Source organism: Carassius auratus, chromosome 27 (assembly GCF_003368295.1).
Source record: "Carassius auratus strain Wakin chromosome 27, ASM336829v1, whole genome shotgun sequence".
Lineage (NCBI taxonomy): Eukaryota > Metazoa > Chordata > Actinopteri > Cypriniformes > Cyprinidae > Carassius > Carassius auratus.
This window is the reverse complement of record NC_039269.1, coordinates 12506142-12532028: the sequence shown is the minus strand read 5'-3', so window position 1 is coordinate 12532028 and position 25887 is coordinate 12506142. Positions and strand designations below refer to the sequence as shown.

The following is a 25887-nucleotide window of genomic DNA, read 5'->3' as shown; positions in this document are numbered from 1 at the left end:
GACATTCATATAAAATAATATAAATATTAACATTAAAATATATAAATAAACAAAATATAATCAAAATATATTATTATATAAATGTGAACTAAAGGATTTTTTTTTTCTTGGGCACTGTTTCTTTTTTGGTTTTCAAAAAGTGCCTTTTTTTTCTTATTACTTTCAGACAGAGTGGTATACGGTGGTCTAGTAAGCTGCTTTATCTGGGATGGATCACTGTCATCATTACCACTCAATCCTGGCAGCCACTGTACTCCGGAGACTCATTCATTTCCTCCTAATTGGGGATTCAAGGTGGGTGCCATGTGGAGATGCAGGGTACTGTTTTTTTTTTTTTTTTTTTTTTTTTGGATGTGCATCAATAAACACTCCCTCATACAATATTGCGAGCTAACAGAAACCAGGACGTGATGCTACTTTCTATGCCAGTGATTATTACTGTAAGTTCACTAGAGCCTCTCCAGACTCCCCTTGCAATTGCATTCTTGTTTCGCACAGAATAGCATGATGGCATTTCTTTTCTTTTTTCTTTTTTCTTTCTTTTTTGTGATGGTAGAAATCATATATACCATACTGAATGTCTGAGTTGTTTTTTTTTAATCTGTCCTTGTTGCATTTTATTTTATTTTATTTTTCTAAATAAAATGAAACATTTATAAAATATAATTATATTTAATATTTTATTTTGAATTTATTTAGTTTTACTTTTATATATGTGAATCAATAATAATAATGAAATATATTAAAATGTTAATCATTTAAAGTAACATGTTTTGGTCTTTATTTTTGTTTTGTTTTTGACCAGTACTGCTCTATGATTTTGGTAACCACTTCAAACAGGTGTCAATGACGCATATGGGGACATTCTGTCCCCATTTAAACCTCGGAAACGGTAATTGTTCCCAGAACATTAGGGAATAACTGTGTGTCGGTGCGTGCAAGGAAGAGAGGAAAGTTGGAATCAGCCTTCAATATTAGGCTTTGGCAGCACTCATGTCTCTCTCTCTCTCTCTCTTGCTTTTTCTCTTCCTGCACTTCTCTCTGGCCTATGTGGAATAAATTATGTTCAGCTTTGGTATGGGTTACCCAGTCCTGATGAATCATAAGCTTGTGATTTCAAAAAGTAAAAATATCACAAAGAGCTACATTGTTTGAACAGGCAACCCCCACTTCACGGACAGCAATTTTCTTTTCTTTATTTTGTCTATCATTTCTCTCTCCATGTAGTAAATCAATGCTGGTGAATGTAAATCAGTTTAGAAGTCACATGTTATTAAACCTATGAAAATGTCATATTATTCCGCTCAGATTTATGTCAGCTGTAAATCGTGTTGTGTATATATGCCAGTGAACAGTTAATTATTTAGTTGACCAGTGCACAGAGTTCTGAACTCTTTACGATTTTGCTGTGTAATCAGAAGTGCGATTAAGAAAATGAAATCAACTCCTTTGTCAGGCGCCATCCGCACCCATAGTTTCTTCATCACTTGGCCATTTCCCCGCACAACTCTCTAGATGGCAATGAGACTGGGATGCCAGGCTGGGCTGGAGAAGCCATCAGACTGCATGTTTAATCCAGAATGGTGTAAAGTTTATTATTTTAATGTCCAATTGTATGGAGAATGAAGTGAACAACCCGCTGTACCTTTTAAAGTTTACAGACACAGCCAAGTTTACCATTCCCATTCTCAGCCCTTCCAGTCATTATGGGATACCTGAAGGCAGGGGCTGATCAAGGCAACGCTGCATTATGTTGCAGACATGGCTTCCCGCTCTGAGAAACTTTGATATTAGTCACTGACCGGATGACTGTGTCTCTGGAGAAAACTAGTTTTAGTTTCCCAGATTTTCTGGGTATTTATTGACAAAAGTTTAAAAATGACTTTGTTTAGACCATGAAATGTAATGCTTTGGGAATGTTTTTTTTATTTTATTTTATTTATCAATGTGATGCTAAAGTGATGTTGAATCACATGTTTAGATGCACTGTTCATGCAGATTTAGATTTAGATATGTATTCTTCTGTTTGTGGAAAGTCTAAATTAGAACAAGGATGAAAACAATCTGATATTAATTTCTTTCCCCCTATGTTGTTAATTGTTTTTTGTTGTTGTTGTTTTTTACTCCCCTCGTCATTGTTACAGGTTTCTGAGAATCATTACAACCAAATGCTGTTTGCATTACTTTACTAAACAGGGAAAGCAAAACTTTATACATTCTATACATAAATAAACAAATGTGTGTTTGACTACATTTATTTTTTTCTTTAAAACACACACACACACATTTATATATGTGTGTGGGTGCGTGTGTGTGTGCGTGTTATGAATAATATGTATTTCTTTAATAAAGACAACAGGAATATTGTGTTTTATAATAATGTATTTTATTAATGTTATTCCTGTGATGGCTAAGCTTAAATTTAAGCAGCTATTACTCAGCTATTACAATCTTCAGTGTCACAGGATCCTTCAGAAATAAATGTATGTATGCATCTATTTATTTCTGAAGGATCCTGTGACACTGAAGATTGTAATAGCTGAGTAATAACTGCTGACATTTAACGCTGTTAAATGTATATATATATTTCCTCAGAGACTGTATTTCACAACTAGGTTATTATTCAACCATGGTGACCCTTCCCTCTAAATATCTGTCTATTCCTACAAAGCCATGTAACTCAGCACCTGCAAAATCTTCACAGACGTGTAATCACAAACAATTAACTGATTATTTATATCATCAGGTCTTATGAAACTTAATTTATCCATCAGTGATTTGATTAAAAGGCATCATCTTTCTTTTAATGACTCCTCTTTTAGAGCACAGAAAAATTAGGTTTGACATCATACACATAATGTATGCCGGGGAAAGTGCATTTTCTACACCCGGACTAAAAGCATTATCAGTGGGATCAGCGCTCTGTCTGAGGGAAGAAGAGAGGGTGTTTTCAGATGCATGTTTCTGGAGATTAGACGATTAGTCTCTGAATCTCCCGCTAAGGTACAAGGTTGATGAGCGCTATTTTCCCTCATGTCCATTTCTAATTTCCCATTCTGCAAAATAGCCTTTCAACATGCATCAAGAGGATGTATTGTATTAGATGACATTCCTTCTTTTTAAACTTGTGTGCACGTGTTCAACCGCAGCCAGTGAGTTGAAACTACTTTTAGCTCCAACCAGTTTTCTTTGTGTACAGAACTAACAGGATTTGCCATTTAATTTTCTCAAATGTTGTTTTATTCCCTGAGAAAATAGTTTCTAGAGAAAAAGAGTTGGGGTGTGGAAATATAGTTGCAGCAGCATCAAACTGCTGCAGAGAAACTGGTTGAGTTACTGTTGCCGAGGGTGCAATCTTGATGACTTGTCAAGGGGTGTAACCTCAGTGACTCAGATGTGAAGTATGTTCCCATTCAAGGTGAATGAGTCACTGGGTAACAAGAATACTCCTCCTTAAGTCAGCACGGCTCTTATTCTTCCATGCTTTTTTACTCTAATGTGAAGTTTCAGAGGATAACTAATTATTTATGAAGGAGCTTTGGGCCAAAATATTGCAGTATGGATTTGTTTATTTATGAATAAGTTTTCATCTGCAGGCACATTATGCCTAAACAAATATGTAGGATGTGTGTAAGAATATAGTGTGCAGGTGTGAAGCTGAAATGATTATATATTGAACAATGTGTGCAGCTGCATGAGTGATGAAACTATCAGAGCAGTAAATAGTAACCAAGGCATTCAGGGTTTTTTTTTTTTTTAAAGCACAGCACTGCTTCGGAAAAGGTACTTCCTATTTTATGCATTTTCATACAATGAAAATTATATATATATATATATATATATATATATATATATATATATATATATATATATATATATATATATATATATATATATATATATATATATATATAAAATCATTATTATTTCTTTTTTTTTTTTGGAGTGGGTCGCCTCATGAGGGATGTCATAACAGAATGCAATAAATGAATCATAATGACTGTGGATAGCGCATTTCTATAATGACTTTGTATATGAAACCTTTTATTTGTGCATGATGCCTAAAGTGCAATTCCGTCAGTTCTATACAAATACAAATTGAATGCTTGGTGGAGACTAAATAATGCATCAACTGGGCAAAAATCATTGTGGTTCACTTAATCCAGAGGGCACAAGTCAGGCAGCTCATAATGAGACTCCATAGTGAAGTACAATAATTCTACACAATGACTCACACAGGAAGGAACAAACAATGATCCATGAAGAATGACTCCCCTCCATTCCACAGCATGAATTCAACCAGCAAATGTCTCAAAACAACAATCTGTGGATTATCATGCAAAAAGCAAGAAGCAGCAGTAGGTCTGATTTCAACCAAGCTGGGCTCAGGAGGACACTGTGCAAAATACGAGTCCTTATATGAAGTTATACATGAATTTGATCTCCACTGCCATAAGAAACTCAATTACATGAAAATGTGTCTGTGCGTGTGCGTGTGCGAGAGTTCGTTATTGATGTGAAGAGGAGTGTCGTTTTCAGCGATATGAGACTTGCCTTTCTTAAGTCTGCCTGACAAACATGATTAATCATTCCCCGCATTTAAACCCTATTGTCCTTAGCATGTGAAACAGTTGGAGGCTGTTAAATGTCAGCCGCTGTGGCACCTTTAAATAGTGTGCTTAAGAATTAGAATAATTAGGAGGGTATGTACTGGTTGAATAAATAGGTTTTATGTGCACATCAGGCAGCTGTCTCTGTTCTCCGTTTAGGCGCCTGACTTCCTCCTCCTCTCTACTGGTGCTCGGCATATACAGAAATCCGCTTATATCCGTATGCATACTGTAGGAGCTAATAATATCCACTTCACAGCCATATAAAATGAATGAAAAGTGTGTAAACAAATAAAAAGGTGTTTTAATCTAACTCAAGTTCAGAAATTGGCTTTATATAATAAGATGTAAAAAGCTTGTGCAAGCATATAAATAGAAAATATATATATTAAATGTTATTATTATTATTGGCTATATTGTATAAAATGTTATTATAAATTTGCAATTTGTATTTAAATTATTACATTTTTTCATTAATTCGTTTTTTTTTTTTTATTCAGTCATTTTATTCAGTCATTTTTTTTTATCCAGTTCTTTAGAAATGTTTATATTCTCCAAACCTGTAGATCTTACAGTACACTTCTCAAAAAATATCATTTAAATGAGCCTTGAAATGTCAACAGCAATTTTAGAAGGTACTTTCATCAAGCAAACAGGTAAAATTTCTGTTGTTGCGTTAACCTCGATTTGAGTTTACGGAATGAATTGTTTCTCCGTGTTTAATGACTCGTAACCGTACAAAAGTTGCTTTTGTTCAACCCTGCTCCTGCGAGAGAAGCTGTTTTGAAAATATATTGGGCCTGTTTTTGAAATGTAAATTATATTAACTTGATTTCTTGGAAGAGGATATAGAAAAAGGGACCCTCAAAGCATCTGTTTATTAATGAAAAATAAAGACGGCCAATCTGCAGTACTCTCCCCTTCCCCGTTTTTCAAATATAATTATCTGATATAATCACAAAACAGCTGAATGTTTTTTTCCCCTCTTGGTTTCATACAATAGAAATAACAGATAAAATGAATATACATTTTTTATGTGTGTTTTATGTTTGCCTTTGTTTTAATCAAGTAAGAAGCCTTTATTCTTTATTAATTTAAAGCTTTCTCAGTTTACAGTATATGCCTATGTAGATTTGTTCAGTATAAAATAGGCAAAATTATATATATATATATATATATATATATATATATATATATATATACACATAAAGCATTTTGCATCTAGTACAGATTTTTTTTTTTTAATTAACATAAATTTAAGTCCACAAAAACAGGTGTGTGCCGTTGTTCTCAGTACACCCAGATGGAAATCTGATTCTGGAGTAATTTTTATATGATCAAAAATAGTGGCTGAAGTGCTATTTGTCATCTCAACAAGTAATCAAACATGGTTATTTAGCTGTATTATTTATTTGCCGTCTTCTCTTATGATTATGCCTCTATTCTTTTATAAATGGTCACTGCTGACCTCTTAGTGACTTTGAAAAGATTAAAGCTTCACAAAATGTTGCTACCTGGGCTGTACCCATAGCAGAGTGTTTTTTTCCACGCACTACCCGTATTCCAATGCCATGTTTGTTTTTACTGGAGATGGAGGTGGTGTTGTTCTGAAAAGGCGGCCAGGCAAAGTTTAAGCTGAATGGAAGGGGTCACTGGAGAACATCTCTCCAGCTCTGAGAGGAAATCCACTGCCATAGTAAATCTGTTCACCATTCACTGTTAAATCTGGCCTCGGTGCGAGTCCAGCTGCATTGTCACATCTTTTAGAGCGCTGTTTAATTTCACGACTCAAAAACTTCTGTAGAGAAAATTCTGCTGGCAAGGAAATGTTACATTTGCAGCAGACTACTATAATTACTCTACTCCTACAGATGCTTGGCAATGAGTTTGAGTCTTGCTTTTGTGAATTATTAGCATCCAAGGTTAACTTCTGACGATTGTGATAGACAGCCATTTTTATGTCATCTTTTTCAAAGGGAGTGTCGTAAAGGATGACAATCAGAAAATCCAACGCCCACTCAACAGCCTCATCCATCCCCCATTCTTTTCTGTGGCAGGCAGTTGTCCGTGTCTGACGAGTGCCTAGACGAGCGTGTTTGTGCTAGACTGAACGACTGCACTTTAAGTGTCTCTTGGCAGACACACAGCAAATAGCTGCGCCAGGTGGATCGGCAACCCTAACAGACATGCACGTGCAGCTCAGGTGCCACTGCAAGCCCTACAATTCCTAAACGGTCAGCATGGAAAGAGGATAATAGCCTAGGGTTAAAATAGGGTTGCAACTAGTGATTGTTTTGCACTGAAGCACTAAATATTTTTGACGGAATGACCGTGCTCTCTTTTTTCCACACTCAATCTGACTGACGGGCAGCCTCATGCTTGTTCAGTGTGAAAACACTACTTTCTTAAAAAAAAAAGGGTTTTTGCAAAGTGAGGCCATAGTAAAATCATGTAAGAACCCTTCAGTCAACAGTTCTTAAAAGAGCCATTTTTTTCCTTAATGTGAAGAAAATTTCAGTATTCTAAAGAACCTTTATCCACCTTTATCCATATAAATGCTTGTGTTAATTTCTAAATTTTACAGTTTATTGCAAAAAGTGTAAAAAGTGACTGTTTTACTGTAAATTGACTGCTGGATATTTTCCATGCACAGCGCACAAACCTAATTCATTATTTTTATTATCGATGGACTCCATGCACAATTAATTTAATGTTTAGCCCTCATTGCAAGCACACACTAGGACAATTTTGAGAAGTAGATTTCCACAGCAGGGAAAAGGCTATTCAGTGTCTGGAACTCATTACTAAATCATTACATGTAATATACTAAATTGTTATGTTTACTGTAGTTGACTGACAAATTTAAGGGCAGAGTTCAGTTAGCAACTACCACGGTTTACTTGGCGAGAATTTTAAAAGCTCACTATAAAAATGAGGCTCAAAGCACTGCATTAATATTAAAAATTTCTATTTTCACAGGTGTTTCACTGTCTTTTGAGTGAGTGGTATGTTTTAAGGTTAAAGCAAATATCTGTAACTGCAAGATAAAAATTACCAATACCTTATCCATTTTTATACAGATTTCTTTTTGTTTACGAGTTATTTCTAATGCAGGTAAATGTGCATCCCCCAGCAACTTTTTAATGCTACTAATAACAATAAAGAAAGTACTTAATATGGTAAGTTAGACAGTAGTAATGGAATTGTGCCTTCAGGGGGCGCACTATTAATTTTACTGCAAATAAACTTGCAGAAAGAAAAAAAAAACCTCCTTCTTGCCATATGTACATATCCTTACGTTTGAGACCATATGGGTGAGTTTATTTTTAGTTGGGTGCACTATTGGGTTTCATTAAGGCTGCTGTGAGGGTCCCAGACGGCCCGCCTGGGTAAAGACCACGCAGTGGTTTCCTGCCTGTGTTGTGACGCAAAGCGGTGGAGCACACATGCTTACATACACACCATCTCTCTCACACACAAAGAGCATGTAGAATGGGTTCTTTGTGCTGCTGTGGTGCCATGTCTGTGTGCTGACAACATTTTTCCCCTTCAAAGACCAAATCCAACACGACTCCAGCCGCCCCAGCTCATTCCATCTGTCTCTTCAGGCGGGCGAAAAAAGGGTCATGAGTGACGGAGAACCGTGCCATTCTTAAACACTTTACTTCAAATTGTCTACTCTGCCAAAACGGTAGCTTGTGATTAGGCACCGCAGGGTGTTCTTATACACACAGGTCCCCACGGGTGTCAGGTACGGGTTAGAGGTTTTCCAGACCAGCTGTTTCAAAGCTTGGGAAATTAAACATCTCTAACGTTCTTGTCCGTTACCACCATTAAAAAAAAAATTCCCTACTGGGTGAAAGCAATTATAAGTAAATAAAGATGAAAAAGCTCCTCCATGTAGACGTTTCTTTTCATTTATCTCCCTTAGTAATGTTTGCATTTTATTTTTAGGCGTCTCTGACTCTCTGCTTCCCTCTTAGGGCACAGAATGGAATTGCAGAGCTGGTTCTTCAGTGCATTTGCAATTCATTGCTGCTGACAGATCTCTGTCAGTGAACAGCTGTCGTTATGCCGTTATGCTTCAGAATAGAGCAAATAGTTAAAAAGATTGAAATAGAATATGGAATGTGGCAGATTATAGACATATCCATTTAATACATAAAATGCCAAATCTATGAATGTTTTACTATTACTTGAGTCATTATGCACCAGAAAGAGTTTTATTGGTCGAATGTGCTCATATACAGAGGTAACTTCTATTATAACTTTTTTTTTTAGGTTAGATTTATGATATTTGTAAAATTTGTGTGTGTGTGTGTGTGTGTGTGTGTATAGTATACAGTCCTATAATCTTAATGATTTAAGTCATTTTGACCCGTACAGTGTATTTTTGGCTATTGCTAAAAATATACCCAGTGATTTAAGACTTAAGATTAGTTGTGTGCTATGAAGAATAATATATTCATAACAGTACTGTAGAACTAAAATGGAAATGTCAATATCAAATAAGATATAAAAAGATTGTGTATATCACACAGACAGAAGTGTTAGTAAATGACAAAAATTATTTGACACATTTCACTGGAAATGAATGTGTTATACTGTCAAGAAACCTTAGTGGGGACTATAAAATAATAGAGATTGCCTGTGCAAAAAACGGTCGATGGAAAAGATGATTTTGCCTGCCGTTTTCTCACTCTGGAAGTGAACAAGGACAGGCAGGGAAGCACTAATAATCTTTTTTCTCAGTCTTCTTGATTGTCTGTTGTAAGCCTATTTTTGTCTGATTTGGTCACTGAGACAAATGAGACAGCTATAGACGTGCACAGTCTCAGTGCTTACTGAGTAGAACTGTATCAGAAGCTCCTGTGGCACGTTTATCTTTCTCAGCTGCTGAAGGAAATACATGCGATGTTGAAGCTTTTAACATCACTATAAGTCTCCCACAGGCTCAGGGAGATGGAACCCAGAAACCTGAAAGACGCTGCTAGACCGTGATGGAGTTGGCATTGGAGTGTTGAAATCCAGTATTATCTCTACATCCATTTGGTAATAATAATTTATGATTTAATAATAAAAACTGCATTGCTCTTCATAAATTCAGAGGAAATATGCTGTAAAAAAGTGAAGAAAAGTTTGAAAGCAATTTTTTCTCAGCAGAGCCAAATTTTTTTCTCTGCAAGCAATATGTTTTCATTTCTTCTGCAATGCAAATGAATCAACACCAAATTCCAAACACACTCAAACACACACACACACACTTCAGTGACAAGTGAGTGCACTGGAGAGTGATTACAGAGGCAGTCTCTCTGTGCTCACTGAGATGTCGAACCTTTGAATTGATGCATTGAAAAAGAAAGAGTGTTTACCCCCATGCAAGTGGACAACCTCAGCATGTCTGACATTAATATATATATATATATAAATTCAAAAAATGTGACATATGCCTAGGTAATACATAGTTTTAGTAATGATCAACACGTGATCATCTGAATTTTGTATATATATATATATATATATATATATATATATATATATATATATATATATATATATATATATATATATATATATATATATATATATATGTGTGTGTGTGTGTGTGTGTGTGTGTGTGTGTGTGTTGTTTTCATTTTTACTCACTATAGCTGTTACAGTAGATGCAAATGAGGGCTAGGTTTAAAATTACTGTAATATTTGGTCCAATATTCTTACTCATTTACGATTTTTTAAATTATTTATTTCATGTAGTCTTTCATATATATTTCATATATAACATTTTCACTGATTGTTGGATTTATGTCATACCACTGTTGATTTGACAGAATCTGTGTTAGGATTGTAACCTTTATGTACTTTTAGTTTATTTGTATTCCACATTTTATTTTATTTCAATTAAAATTATCATTTTAATGGACACTGAAAACTGCTGGTGACATTTAAAAGATGTCTGAGGCGAAATTTCAATGGTTTAGGGCAGGCTAATTATTTTCTGAATAAATTCGATCGTTTCTTTATGAGTGTAATATAATGAATAGAATGACTCATTGCATCTCACAGTTTTAAAGTGAATTGAACTATTGCAGTGCCTCTGCTCTGTTTACTGACCTTAGGCCAAGAAGAGGACAGATGCTAGTTTAGTGCTTTGAAATAGCAGGACTGATTAAGCATTTCCGGCCCCTTTTCCACTGATCAAGATAATAATTGGCTGCCTGTGTAGGTGGCATCATGGGGTTATTTCCATGCTATTAGTCCATCAGTCCAACTGCTTGATTTTGCCTTGCCATTTCTGGGAGCAATACACTCTGCATGGTAATTAAAGACGCATTATGCAGTGAATATCAAATATCTGTTTGATGTCACTGGAACAAGTCGAAGAATTATTAATAGATTTGGCTAATTTATTTTTGCAAATTCCCATTCACTTGATAAGTACTGAAAGTTCAATGATGATCCATTTGAAAACTCTGATCATACATTCGTAGATAAAAACATTTCTAAATGCAAAGAGTATATGCACTGGAATTGATTATAAGATTCTTTAACAGACAGGACATTTTAGACAGAAACCTGTGTATATGTATTCTACAAAACCATAACTAACTAAATCAATTCTTCCTAAAAAGACGAAGGAATATAGAAATAAAAAAGGCAAAAAAGGAAGAAGACAAACGAAGCTACTCAAGTCCAGTCAGATTTGAATTCATTAAGGCATTTAAAGAGCTAACAGGACCATGCTTGAAGAATACTGAATCATTTATTAATGCCAAGGTTAAACCGACAGCACTTCAAGAAAAGCTTTTAGCTGCTAAAACATTTCACAAATGCTAATGATAAGACATCTATTTCTGCTTTGGGCAAAAGTAATTAAGCAAGCTTTGCGGTAGCACATGCTAGCAAAACAAATCACACTTAATTCCCCTTTGAATTCCTTCTCACTTAGCATGGTAAATAAATCTACCCTGTAGATGTGTTGTATTGCCATTTGTGCATGAAGGAGTCATTTTACAGCAATTATTACATCAAAATGATGGGCACATTTCAGAAATCCTTGGAGGATGCTGTTCATTTACCAAATCCAAAACACTAAATATGTAAGTGACAGTTCATGTGGAATGCATTTTTGCGCTCCACTTCCTTGTTTAGGGCCATTTTAACAGAACAAATTTTTGCATTTCACTAATTTTCAGTTGCTTTTCTATGTGAACATGCACAAGAGGGATGTGTTGAACCGTCATGCTTTTACGCTGTCTATAACAGATGACAGCGTTTTAAAAACATGGTGCTCAAGTTAAACATTTTTTTCTTTTTCCCTTTTCTCAGATTCCACTGCTTGTGTCTTGCCATTTTCAACACAAAAACTCATTCTATGTGAATGGCCCCTTAGAAAAACATGACTGACCCACTGTGTTGTGCTTCTTTTTCAGTGTTTTCAAGATAAAGACAACTTAAGGGCCATTCACACAGAAAGCATTTTTGCATTTCACCTTTCAAAATTGATTTGTTTAATTGTAATCTTGTTAGGACATATTTCACCATTCCACTCATTAAAAAAGGTTAAATTAAAAAAAAAAAAAAATGTGCCTCTTGAGCTGTTTCGTATTTTTCAACATACAAAAAAAAAAATGCTTTCTGTTTAATTCACCTCTCAGAAAAAAATATATACATATCTTGCACACAAGTGTTGCATTTTTACAACAACATATCAAGGGGCTTTTCACACAAAAAACGTTGCTGCATTCCAATGCACTTCTTTTCCTTTGTCAAAATGCACTACTCTAGTAAAAATAAAAAAATACACTAAAATATATTTGAAATAAATGTATTTAATTCTAAATATACTACAAATAAATTGACATATTGTACTTAATTAAAATATTAAGTATACTAAACTAGAATACTTAAAATCTGCTAAATTGAAACAACTTATTTTGTACTTTAATTGTGTGGAAGTAGTGCTAAAGTCCAACTAAAGATACACGGAAGTATATTTGATTGTGTATTTGAAAGTATCACTTTAAATATCTTGCATTTAAAGACCTTTATTATTTAAAGATCACACAATCCTGATCAAGTGATATTAAAACACATTGTAGGCTTAATATTAAGAAATGTGCATTGCGCACAAGTAATACTCCATATAAAGTTTAATTTTTAGTTTTTACATCAATAAGTCTTGAACGGATAAATATGCTAATAGATTTGAACAATACTTCATTTTAAATAAATGTAATTACTTTTTTTACTAGGGTAGATGGACATATTTGACCATTGTATGCCCATCCAGCATTTTTAGCAGCAACTTGTTTTTTTTTTTTTTTTTTTTCCTTGCTTTTTTTCTCACATTACTAAACGCAAAAACAAATTCTACGTGGATCATTCCTTGAAAATGCTCATTATGCGGTATCCTATTTTTTAAAATGCAATAAATCTTAAATTTAACACATTAATGATATTATTTTTATCATCTTCAATTTCATTTAACCTTGTTAACCCTCAGTGTCTATCCTACAGTAATCTCAATTGCCTTGCTGGTAGTTCCAGCATAATTTGCATGCTTTGAGCAACATTCGTTCATTCTTGAGAAGGGGTGTGCTTTGAGAGAGTCTATACCTTGTGAGTACACCTCTTCAGCTTGAGTCATGTGGTAGAATGCTCAGAATATATAAATACAACCGATGAAGGGCAGTTTGGAGTGGTGTTTCATGAGGAAGTGTGCACAGGGAGGTGTCGTGTATATGTCAAACACAATAGATGAGTCAACAGTTGCCATGTTTGATTTAGTCAACATCCTCTCAGGCAAGCTCCTACACATCTCCGCTGGCAGAACATCCGTTTGGTTCCCCATCCGTGAACTTACGCCCTGTAAAATTAGCTTTCCATAAAACATTTTTCAAAAATGCAAGCTCTCGTAACATAGCCAGGCCAGTCATAAGAGTTGTCGGATGCCAGTATTAAATAATACTACTAAACTCCAGCTGTAATTATAAACTGTAATAATTTATGTGCACTTTTGCAGTTATTTGCCTTCTAAATGGCCTTTTGCACCACATTAGAATTTTTTCACATCTCAGCGAACTGAATATAATCCCTATTTATGGGGGAAGCCTGCGCTTCGGCGACTAGACAGTTGGCATGGATTCATGGTTGAGGTGTCATCCGCTCTCATTTCCTCTCAGTGTTGCTCTCCTCCGTTGCTACGAACTTTATTTCTGCATTGGCCGTGCGGGAGGCGACACTGCTGTCTCTCACTTTGTGTCTGAAGAGGAAGGGAAAGGTCTTCCTGAAGGACTTGCGGAAGCTGGCGCCCATAAAACCGTAGACAATAGGGTTGATAGAGGAGTTGGCATAGGACATGCAGTTGGCCCATGTCTTGATCTTATATGTTGCGTAGTTGGCTTTGAAGCTGGGATAGAAAGACTGGAACAGGACAAAGATCTGAATGGGACCCCAGCAGATGGTGAAGAGAACAACAATGACCACTACCATTTTGGAAATCTTACTCCTAATGGAGATAGTTCTCTCTGAGAGCAGGTGGACCTGAAATAAAAAAAGGTTTTGATATGATTGTAGCAGGCAAAGGGTCTGACATGATTTTACAAAAATAAATAAATAAATTCATGTTGATCAGTGATATTTTAAAGAAAATTCCACTGATTTTTTTTTGTTATATATTAAGCAATAGCATTCTGCAAAATTATTAAGAATTTCAGTCATTCTAATGAAGTTGTACACTGAAATGCAGTTCTTTGTAATTTTAATGCAATTAAATCTGACAAGAAAAGAAACAAAAATTGTTTCTGTCTGTTTCTGTCTATGTTATTAACAAATATTTAAAAATTAGTTGAATACACTTCTTTTTGATGAAAACGTTTTCAGTTTCTAAATGAAACTAACTTTGATATTTTTCATTGGGGTTAAAGTAAAAAAATAAGTAAAAAAAAAAGTAATTAAAAGTTTCATAAAAAAAGTCATATTGACTTAAATAGTTTGCATAAACTTTCATTCATATTTACATATTTAAAATATATTTTGTTTTAAAATGTGACTAATATTAGTTATGCGACAGAAAAGAAAGTTACATAATTTTTTTTTTTACATTTTTGAACATTTTAATGAAAAATTAAGGCAAGTTAGGTTAAGACAAGGGATTTGTTTTCATATATTATATTATAGATGGATTTTAATATATTTTAATATATTTTAAGATAATGAGTAAGATGTGTTTATAAGAATATTCAAGGTCTATATATATTTTTTTTGCATATTTTATTTTATAATTGTTTTTTTGTTTTTTGTTTTTGTTTTGTTTTTTTAAGTAAAGCAACATTAATTCAATGACTATGTTTCATCAGTTTAGATATCCTTATTTATCACTGACTCTTAAATATTCCCACAATACAAAACTACAATATACTGTTGTAACTATACCCAGATAAATAAAACACTCACAATTTCTGCTGTAAAAACAGTTGAGTTTGATTTCTGAATTACTAAATTAGCCAGCATATTTTCTGGATTAAGATCCCACAGCTTCTTCATTATTCATGTTGTAAATCTGTTGGCTTCGAAAAATGAACAGTACAGACCATGGCCAAGAATTTACAATGAAGATAAGAAGATAATATGAAACAAAAGCATTTATTGGGAAAAGGGTACTAAGCAAAGTCCAAATGTGATTTTGCAGCACTGTTGCATCAGTTATTCATTCCTCAAAAAAACTCACTACAAAAAAAGAAAAAGACCTTTAAGACACTGTAAGTATCTGCTGGAGCTGAACTCAGCTCTCGTGTGGGAGTTCATTTTTTTTCAGATAAGATATAGTTTTTAGCAGCTTTTAGTCTGATATTCAAAGTTAATATGTGGCAAAGCTATACTGCTCATGTATCAAAAAGTAACTATATTTACAGAGAAGTGTGGTGGTGGCAGAATCAAGCTGTGAGGTGGCTTTTCATTATCAGGGACTTCTTGTCAAAGAGAAAATACTGCAATTCGAAGTCTAATATAGAATTTGTGCCACTGCTTGAAAATTGTGAAGCATAGGTATAGTATGAACCTAAACCCTGTAACAAAGAAAAATAAGGGCCCAAATCACGTGTGAATGTTTCAGCTGTCTGACGTGTCCAAGGCACATCTGAAACTAGTGTATGCGTAAATTCAACTGATCTGTTCAGGTTAGTTTGGTTTTTGTAGGCAGCATATGGTCAGTTCAGCAGTTGATAAAAAAAAAAAAAAAGAATAAAGCAGTTTCTGAAGTAGTGAAAGTATATCTAAAGTAAATCTATTTAAGTAAATGTCTGTTTATTTCAACATATGGTTCCATTTTTATAAAAAAAAAAAAAAATGCTTATCTTCATAGCTTATATGGGGGAAACTTCATACACAAAATGCTACCTGTAAAGTCATGACTTCAGGTTTCAGACGACGCCTACTGGACCACACCTACACCAGATGACCTAATGCTGTTTTTGTTTTGAAAATTATATTACAAAATATAAAAAATCAGGAATAAACACTCAACGTTTTTATTTAAAGTACTTAATATTAACATAGTTAATTTTAATTGTATTTAATTTTATTTCCATTTAAGTGTAGTATGTACAAAATCAAGCTCTCTATTTATTTATTTATTTTTTACAAGGTGCTACATACTGTATATTATTTTGCCCATAGATTATTTTTAATTTTACCTTGTTAAATAAAGGTTACTACCACAACTCCTTTATTTCTTTACTTTTGAAGAGAAGAAAAGGATCCAAGATGTTTCACAACCTCTCGGAAGGATATAAACCTGAATAATAGATTAAAGCACACATAGCCTTTCATATCCATTCAATGGAGTGTCATCACTGATTGCTGTTACCCACGATCATACCTGATGGTTGTTATCCACTGGTTCCACAGAGGCTTGTCCCACTCTCTTCAGCATGAAGGAATAACAGAAGGAGATGGTAATGACAGGCAGTAGATATACGGCTATGAACTGATAGAGGATGAAAGCTTTCTCGTGGGTCTTTGATGGAAACCTCTCCATGCAGTATTTTCTTGGTCCATACCAAAAGCCATCCTCAAGCCTCTGGTACAGGAAGATTGGTATGGAAAGGATGAAGGAACCTTGTTGCATAAGAAAAGGGATAAGGAGTATTTTAATTTAATAGGAGTATTCTGGGTTAAATGCAGTTAGGTATTGTCATGCAGTTACATGGAAGTGGACATGTTTAAAAGAATAAATGTGAAGCATGAATTTCTAGTAAAGCATTTACATAAATTCTTCAGGGGAAAAAAGTTCTAGAAATGTTTTTTTGAATTGTCTAAACCTAGTGAGTGTCACGATTGCTACAGAGAGGAGTTAGGAATGCAGAGATGAGGGATAATCATAAACAACAGTCTTTAAAAATCCAAACACAGGGCAGGCTGTATATACATGTAGCACATCAAGACTAACACCAGACAAAGAACATAGGGCTGACAGCATTTTAAATACAGGACTAAACTAGGTAATTAACGAGACAGATCTGAACCAAATGAGACAAACTGGGAGAAACTGGGTCTCTGGGAGCACCTGGGGAGGAAAACACACGCAGACAGTCCATGGGCGTGACATATATCCCACCTCGCGGAAGGCTCACACGGTAGAAACAACATAGGGAGGGATGGGTGGGAACTTGGCAGGAGGCTCAGGAGGAAGACTAGCACCAAGGAGGGGCCGGCAGACAGAGTCCATGGTTCAGCCCACAGGGGGAGGAGCCAGGTAAGAGACAGGAGGAGCCAGTGCGAACCAGATGGAAACAGGAAGGGCTTGGTGCAGATAGAGCCAGGTGGTACCCAGGCCACAGCCATGAAGGCAACTCACAGTGGATCCAATGGAAGGAGAAGCCAAGGTGGAGGAAGGACTGGCGATTGTCCCACTCTCTTCAGCATGAAGGAATAACAGAAGGAGATGGTAATGACAGGCAGTAGATATACGGCTATGAACTGATAGAGGATGAAAGCTTTCTCGTGGGTCTTTGATGGAAACCTCTCCATGCAGTATTTTCTTGGTCCATACCAAAAGCCTGGCGAAGGACTGGCGATTTCAGTGGGGTGGCCGATGGCGGTGGAGGAGCCCGAGGCGGAGATGGAGAGTCGATGAGCCAGGGTAATGGGGAGGATCCTGAGGGCCAATATGGAGCAGATGGCTCAGGCAACCGAGGCGGAGGCAGGGATCCGGAAGGCCACGGTGGAGCCAGAGTGATAGGGAGGACCAAGGAGGAGCTGAAGGGAAGGAGGAACCTGACAGAGTCGGAGGGACAAGGCACAGAAAGAGGAATAGACTCCCGAGGTGACGGATGGATGATGACAGACCAAGGAGGGTGTGGAAGCCCTCTCTGGGCCATATTCAGGAAAAGGAACCCTCTCCAGACTAAACTCGGGAACTGAGGCCCTCCTTGTGTCATACTTCATACAGGAGCCCTCCTTGGGCTAGACTCAGGATCTGTGGCCATCCCTGGGTCATACGTGGGAACCACAGCCCTCTCTGAGCTTGACTCAGAATCTGATCCCCTCCCTGGTTGGACGCAGGAAGTCCAGCCTTCTATGAGCTCTGGTCAAGTGCTGGAGCCATCACTTAACTCTGGTCAGGGGCTAAAGCCATCTCTCAACTCTGGTCAGGGGCTTGAGCCATCTCTCAACTCTGGTCAGGGGCTCGAGCCATCACTCATCTCTGGTCAGGGGATATAGCCATCTCTCAACTCTGGTCAGGGGCTAAAGCCATCTCTCAACTCTGGTCAGAGGCTCGAGCCATCTCTCCACTCTGGTCTGGGGCTAAAGCTATCTCTCAACTCTGGTCAATGGCTTGAGCCATCTCTTAACTCTGGTCAGGGGCTAAAGCCATCTCTCAACTCTGGTCAGGGGCTATAGCCATCTCTCCACTCTGGTCAGGGGCTCGATCCATCACTCAACTCTGGTCAGAGGCTAAAGCCATCTCTCAACTCTGGTCAGGGGCTATAGCCATCTCTCCACTCTGGTCAGGGGCTCGATCCATCACTCAACTCTGGTCAGAGGCTAAAGCCATCTCTCAACTCTGGTCAGGGGCGTGAGTCATCTCTCCACTCTGGTCAGGGGCTAAAGCCATCTCTCCACTCTGGTCAGGGGCTTGAGCCATCTCTCCACTCTGGTCAGGGGCTAAAGCCATCTCTCCACTCTGGTCAGGGGCTTGAGCCATCTCTCCACTCTGGTCAGGGGCTAAAGCCATCTCTCAACTCTGGTCAGGGGCTTGAGCCATCTCTCGACTCTGGTCAGGGGCTAAAGCCAACAGTCTTTTCCTCCTCATTCTCCTCTTTTGGGCTGAGGTTAAGGAGATTGCTGCTGTCATCATAGGGCTTGGGAGTGAATCGGCCGGTGGGCCGGACATGGGAATGGAACTGACAGAATGCTCTGAATAAGGACAGGGGGTAGGTCGGCTCATAAATCCAATTTGGGACCCCCCTCAGTGTACCACAGTCCCAGATGCAAAAGGGGAAGGTCCTTATGGGCTAGGGAGATGACCAAAGCTGCGAGGGGATCCATGGGGAAACAATGAAAAAAAAATTAACAAAACACAGAAACAAAATGGGGGAAAACATGCCAATAAACTTTTCGCTGGCCCAGTATTCGGTCATGATTACTACAGAGAGGAGCAAGTAATGTGGAGAAGCGAGATAATCATAAACAGCGGTCTTTAATAATCCAAAAGCAGGGAAACTCAGGGTAGGCTGGAGACACACGTATAATATCAAGATGTTTAACACCAGACAAGGGAACATAGGGCAGACAACACTTTAAATAAAGGACTAACTGAATAATTAACAAGACACATCTGAACCAAATATGACAATCACAGATGGGACAATCTGGGCCATGGGGAGCACATAGGGAGAAAAAAACCCACAGACAGTCCATGGACATGACAGTGGGACTACTTTTATATATTAGATAGACCTCTGGTAATTGCATGTTTTGATCTATACAATATTACAATATATACAAAAATAAAATATAAAAATAAATAACATAAAAAAAATATTATAGTAAATATATTGCAGTTCTAAATAAAATACATACAATTAGTTAATATATATTACTATTTTATTTATGCTATATTTATATTTGGTCCCATTTTATGTGGCCTTAACGAAGTACTTACATAAAAAAATAAGTATAATGTACTTATTGTTTTCATATTGTATTGCAATGGGTAAAGTTGGGGACAGGTTTGTTGGTATTGGAAAATTTAGAGGTGGGTTAAGGTGTAAGGGATGGGTCAACAGTGTAATTATACATTTAATTACAGAAATTAATTACAGATATAATTACGTACAGGTTTTTTAAATATATGTACAATGTAAAAACACATATGTACAAAATAAGTGCATTGTTTCAACTGATTAATTTAAATGTTAATACATAGTAGTTAAGGACTAATATAAAGCCTAATATAAACTGTGTGTGTGTATAAATGCTGTGTATGAATACTTATGAGATCAGGCTGAGATAATAGACAAACAACGTTGGAAGGAATATAGAGATTCTATGGACTGGTTCACACAGAGTGCATTTCTGCAGTCTTGTTCTGACAGTTGTGCCATGTCTGGCTGCATCTTGTGCATGAGTGCCATGTTTTTTAATACACTGTGTCAAAGAATTTTTGCATCTCGAGGCGCTGTATTATTTTTCACTGCTTTTGTCTCACGTAGAGAACATTTTCTGTATGAATGGCCCCATCACGCATTTACATTTGCATCACTGTTCCACACAGAACACATTTTGCATCTAAAAACAGAAAACAATGAAATGAAATATTTAGATGCTGTCCATCTAGTGCAAGCATACAAAAATGTAAAAGCAACATGGTGAATTACAAAAATGTTTTTTTCACATCTGGAACATCAGTAGTTGAAGCTATAGAGATTATGGTTTAAAAAGTTTTAAATATGGATATATTTTTTCTTCACTTCGGAAAGCCTTTATTAACCCCCTGGATCTGTGTGGAGTACTTTTATGATAGATGGATGCACTTTTTTGGGCTTCAAATCTTGACTCCCGCTCACTGCCAGTATAAAGCTTGGAAGAGCCAGAACATTTTTTAAAGGGATAGTTCTCCCAAAACTGAAAATTACTTCATAATTCATTCACCCTCAATCCATCCTAGGTGTATATGACTTTGTTCTTTCAAAAGAATCCAATCGGAGTTACATTTAAAAAAAATCCTGGCTCTTCCATGCTTTATAATGGTAGTGGGTGGGGGTTAATTTTCAAAAAGTCTAAATACAGTCCAATTTAGCATAGCCATCCATAATTAAACATGTCCCACATGGCTCTGGGAGGGTGAGGATGACATAGGACACCAGCGTAACATAATACAACTCTGATTGTACTTGTTTGAATAAAGAAAGTCAGATACACCTAGGATGCCTTAAGGGTGAGTAAATCATGGGGTAATTTTCATTTTTGGGTGAACTATCCATTAATTACATTATAACAAAATTATCTTTCTTTATGTTTTGTGTACGTGATATATAATTGTACTAAATGACTTACCGATCCAGATACAGATGCTAACAATCATTGCGACACGAGGGGTTCGGTGGTGCAGGGATTTCAGAGGATACACAGTCACATAGCAACGGTCTCCACTCATTGCCGTAAGAGTGATGCACGTCGCCTGTACGGTCACCTACACATTGCCAAACCCTCTGTTATCATGTGTTCATATCATTATCAGGACATGCAAGACAGACATGCTCCAGAGCACTGGAGTAAACATGAAAATTGGATTTAACTAATCTAAAATCTAACACATCAAAGACACATCTGCATAATGCTTTCAGTACAGGCCAGTCTTTAGCTCATCGCCTTTTGAATTAATTCTAGAAACACAAAAAATAGCCCCATTCACTTGTGGTTTTGTCTGGTGAATTAATTGAACTGAAGTGCCTGATTGCACATCTTAAATTAAAAGAATCAGGTAGGAGGAGAGGCTTTAGAGAATAAATTCAATCATTGCGCCGAGTGTTTTTATGCAAGCTTAACTATCCCTTAGCTCTCTGATGCAACAGGTGTGAACAAAGAGCTGTTCCATTTCATCGTCTTTTGTGCAAGGTATCTTATTAAACAAAAAATATGTGCTTAGTCTCAATCTGAGGAGGCCTGTGTGTCCGACAAGATAAGCTTCTCAGTGCTTTTGGACCAAACCTGTATGAAGAAAACAGGATTAGTTAAGAGCAAAAACACAGCTGGATTTATGCAGTTACTCCTCCCACAGCGATTGTTTGGTGTTTGTATAAGCTGTTCATTTGTTCAGTAATTAAATACAAATGAGAAAGACGACTTGTATATTAACAGCAAACTGGTACTGTACAAGTTACATTTTATTTAGTTCCAACTGCCCTGAAATATTGTTTATTTAAGAATTTGCTTCAAAGTATAGCATGAAACGAGTGTCTAGTCATATATTTGACAGGATGGCATATCTCTTTGGAAACAAGGGTAGTTTTCTTTTCCCTTTGCTATGTTTTACACGCTAGCTTTTATAAACATACTGTGTCCTACTTATTTTGTTTGGCCGATGCAGTCTCTCACAAGGCTATGAATAAGATTGACTCACTCATCTTCTATAATCTACATGAAATGAGGGATGAATCATAATGTTGAAATGTCATACAAAAAGAAGTTCTTCCCTTATGTACACCCAAATGTAAAAAAAAAAAAAATGAATAAAATAAAATGGTATTCCTAAGAGATTTTCTGTTCAGTGGTGGTTTTCTGTTTTGATGTATATTTTGTATAGTTGTTGTAAATGGAACTGTTTGAGTTCTCAGAAGATTATTCTTTTATGTACCACTGCAGAGAGAACACTGTTGTTGGGAAAGCTTTGAAGACTGTCAAGCTACAAGTTACAGTTTTAAAGTGTAGCTATACTATAATAGCTTGTTATCCTTTCAGAAGAAGAAGTTAGATTACTACATTGAGGCTACAGTATGTCAATCTGAAATTCAGAACAAATACTTTATATCATGGTAGCCTATCATCTAATCAGAGCTAAATTTGTCCAGCCCAAATCCAAGGTACTGAAAAAAAAAAATAAAATTCTAGAGAACATAAACTATTGAGCCTTTCAATTGTATTTCATTATAATGTAATTGACTGCCTTGTGAATAATGACCAATCAGGTATTACGATATGGGGGGGGGGGTGAAGAACAAGAAAAAGGAGAAGATAGTATGAGTGAAAGAAAGGAGATGTTAGCTAAATATCTCCCTGTATATGTGTTTTTCGTTAGAAATACCAACATTGTAGTCCATCTTAAGGATATTAGAGTGGACTCTGAGTAAGTGGACTTTTTGAGTTACTGTGACTGCGAAGTTTCTGACTAATTTAAAGTATTGATGGGCAAATTAAGTCTCATGAAGCAATAAGGTCTTCCTCTGACTGTCGATGCATTCCTAATGGGATATATCTCCCTCTGAAGGGTACTTCGGAGTGAAAAAAAATCATGGCCGCCATATGCTCAAAACCGGCTACTTCAAAGGGAATGAAGGATTTAGAAGTGTACAACTGATGGAAACTTCGGGCTCCCATGATCCTTTGCACAGATTCTTTACATGATGATGGTGTGTGAGCATGGAGACGCCCTTCAAGGGCACTTCAAGAAACAGTTGTTTGGTCCCCAACACCCTACAACCCTTCGAAGCTCTCACTGCTGTGATGTGGACTGTAGTGACTTGATTGCTGTCTACTGCTGACCAGAGTTCATAGGATTCAGGTATCGTCCGGTATCGTAATCACAGGTACCTGACCAGGTTGTTGTTTTTTTTTTTTTTTTCTGGCTCGGGATTTGAACAGATTCATTCAGTTTTTACAGTGTTTGACATATTATTTCACTGTAAAAAGATGCTAAACTATGCAATACCTACTGTCTTGCTATTTAAAAATGTAGTAAAGTAGTTTTGCTTCTATTAGTTACTTACCTTGAAACACTAGGAATGCTAGCACTTTTAGCCCATGTAATTTTATCATAAAAAGAAAAGAAAAAAAGACATACATATGGAGCTTGTTATGTGCTTGTTATTAATTTATTATAGCTTGTTATTTTTGGAGTTTAGCAGAAATGTAGGCAAATGCATGTTTTTCCAAAGAGTCTAGGTTGTTTTTTACCTTTTTGTCTAATCGCAGTTCCATGACCAGCATTATCGCAAGTCAAACATTTGGTCATGAATATGAAATAAGTAACATGGCTTAAGCAAATTCATTTCACAGCCATATAGCGATGTCACAATGTGCCCATCTTGAGCTGCCCTCGATTCTAAAACTCATTCTGTCATCACTGCCCAAAACTTGATTTTCTAGTAAGAATAGAGACTATATTATAGGTCTTAGTGTACAGATCCATTTATTGCTACTGGGTGACACTGTTGGCTACTGTACCGAAGTCCAGAATCCTAGCAGGATTGATCTTTACACATTTATTCCTCTTACTTTTCATTTCAAAGTGATTTTGCCGGTATGGCCATTGTGCTCAAAATAATCTGAGATGAAACATTTACACCACAAAAAAGAAAAATAGCGTATTGCAGTGTTGTTCCCTGAGGTGCTCTGCTTACCTGTTGGAGAAAAGCAACAAATTTGCACATGAAGTCCCCAAATATCCAGCCAGGCAGAGGGTAGAGGGTAGCAGTGAACGGCACGCAGCACAGCAGGAAAATGATGTCAGTGGCAGCCAAGTTAGCTGAGGGATTAAATATATGTGAAATGAGCGATCTGTTTCATTTGATTAGAAGGTATGGAAAAAGATGATGTGTAATGTGAGGTGACACTGTTTGTATTAATGTTATCTCCAAGGGGTACCGGGTTTCTGTCAGTGCTTGAAATATTGTGAAGTCTAAAATAATTGGAGACAGAAACGATGGAAATGTGAGCTGAAAATGCACTGAATTAAATGTGAGCTCTGACAGCGACACTGAAAATCAATTTGACAAACTGTGGACCATCTGACTTTATTCTCTTTCATGCACAGACTGATACAATTCACATATAAGGTAACAAATAAGGTAACATTACAACATGCCAACATTTAGTCATAAATTCAATTCAATTCAATTCAAGTTTATTTGTATAGCGCTAGAGACTATGACTTTTTTTGATTGAGTACTTCATTCAAGTTCCATCAGTTTTAAGGAATTTCCTAATCTCACAATCTTGCTCAAGAGGTCCTTGTGCAGTATTCCTTCAGGGAATGCAATCATTTTTATGGTTACATGACAGTACATTATTCTGTGACTAATGAATAATTCACCACAAATATACCGACACGGTTAGTAAGAGCCTTAACTCCAGTTTGCCTCCTGTCACTGCAATGCCTGTGCAAAATTAGATTCATCCGACTTATGGCAAAGTACATCGAAAAAAGAGACTAAAATATATTATTCAGACACTAAGAATTGTTTTAGAAGCTTTTTAAAGGAGCTTGTGTAATGTGGTAAAAGGCTCCAAAGCTTTTGTGCAGAAAAAAGGGAATTGGCTGCAACTCACCAATGTAAAAGTTAGTGGCGGTCCTCATCTGTCTGTGCTTGGAGATGACATAGATCACCAGTGAGTTTCCGATCAGCCCCACTAGCATGATGAGGGAGAAGAAAAGGGGCACCAGCCAAGCATCCGTCAGGAAGGGGTGCTCCTCGTCCTCCGTGTCCTCCATAGAGGAGTTTCCAATGGAGCTGTTAAGCAGCTCACTTGAGTTCCAATCTTCACTTGGAAACATATTTTTAGACTTGGCAGAGACCTTGAAACAGGATGAAAAAAGTCAAGTTTCTTCTTTCTGGCAATGACAAAGTCCTCATGCCCACCAATCCAATTAATTTAAAGAATACGCCTTTAGAATCTGGTGTTTTTTCATAAAATTCATGTTAGTCTCTGAGGCAGTTTTTTGGACAGACGGGTGTCTGAGGGAGACGATTACCGCAATTTCTCTTCAGCTCTTTGAAAAAGGAGCCCTGCGAGCACTATCCAGTCAAAGGCAGAGTGGATTCGCTCCCATTGGCTTTATACGCAGCCTGCACACACGTGGGCAAAAAAATGATTGTAGAATGAAGAACTGATGTCGGGTCGCCTAGCAACACTTTTAGGGCTCTCTCGCTCTCTCATTCCACCGCTCTGTGTGTGCACAGAAAGCAAAATATAAATGTGGTATTTACCCTGCAATATTCACATAGCCTAAAGATACACAAACCTGTGCAATCAAAGAGATCAATGTATTTCAATA

General features: G+C 36.7%; 1 protein-coding gene across 1 annotated transcript; it reads right to left on the bottom strand.

Moving 5' to 3' along the window:
- Positions 1-12964: 12964 nt before the first annotated feature.
- Positions 12965-25627, bottom strand: kiss1ra (KISS1 receptor a). Its single transcript, XM_026205945.1, has 5 exons — positions 25161-25627; positions 24233-24357; positions 21171-21306; positions 16489-16727; positions 12965-14153 (listed from the first exon to the last, which is right to left on the bottom strand). Exons 1-5 carry the CDS (start codon positions 25384-25386, stop codon positions 13779-13781), a joined length of 1101 nt encoding a protein of 366 aa, XP_026061730.1. The 5' UTR covers positions 25387-25627; the 3' UTR covers positions 12965-13778.
- Between the last annotated feature and the right edge of the window lie 260 nt (positions 25628-25887).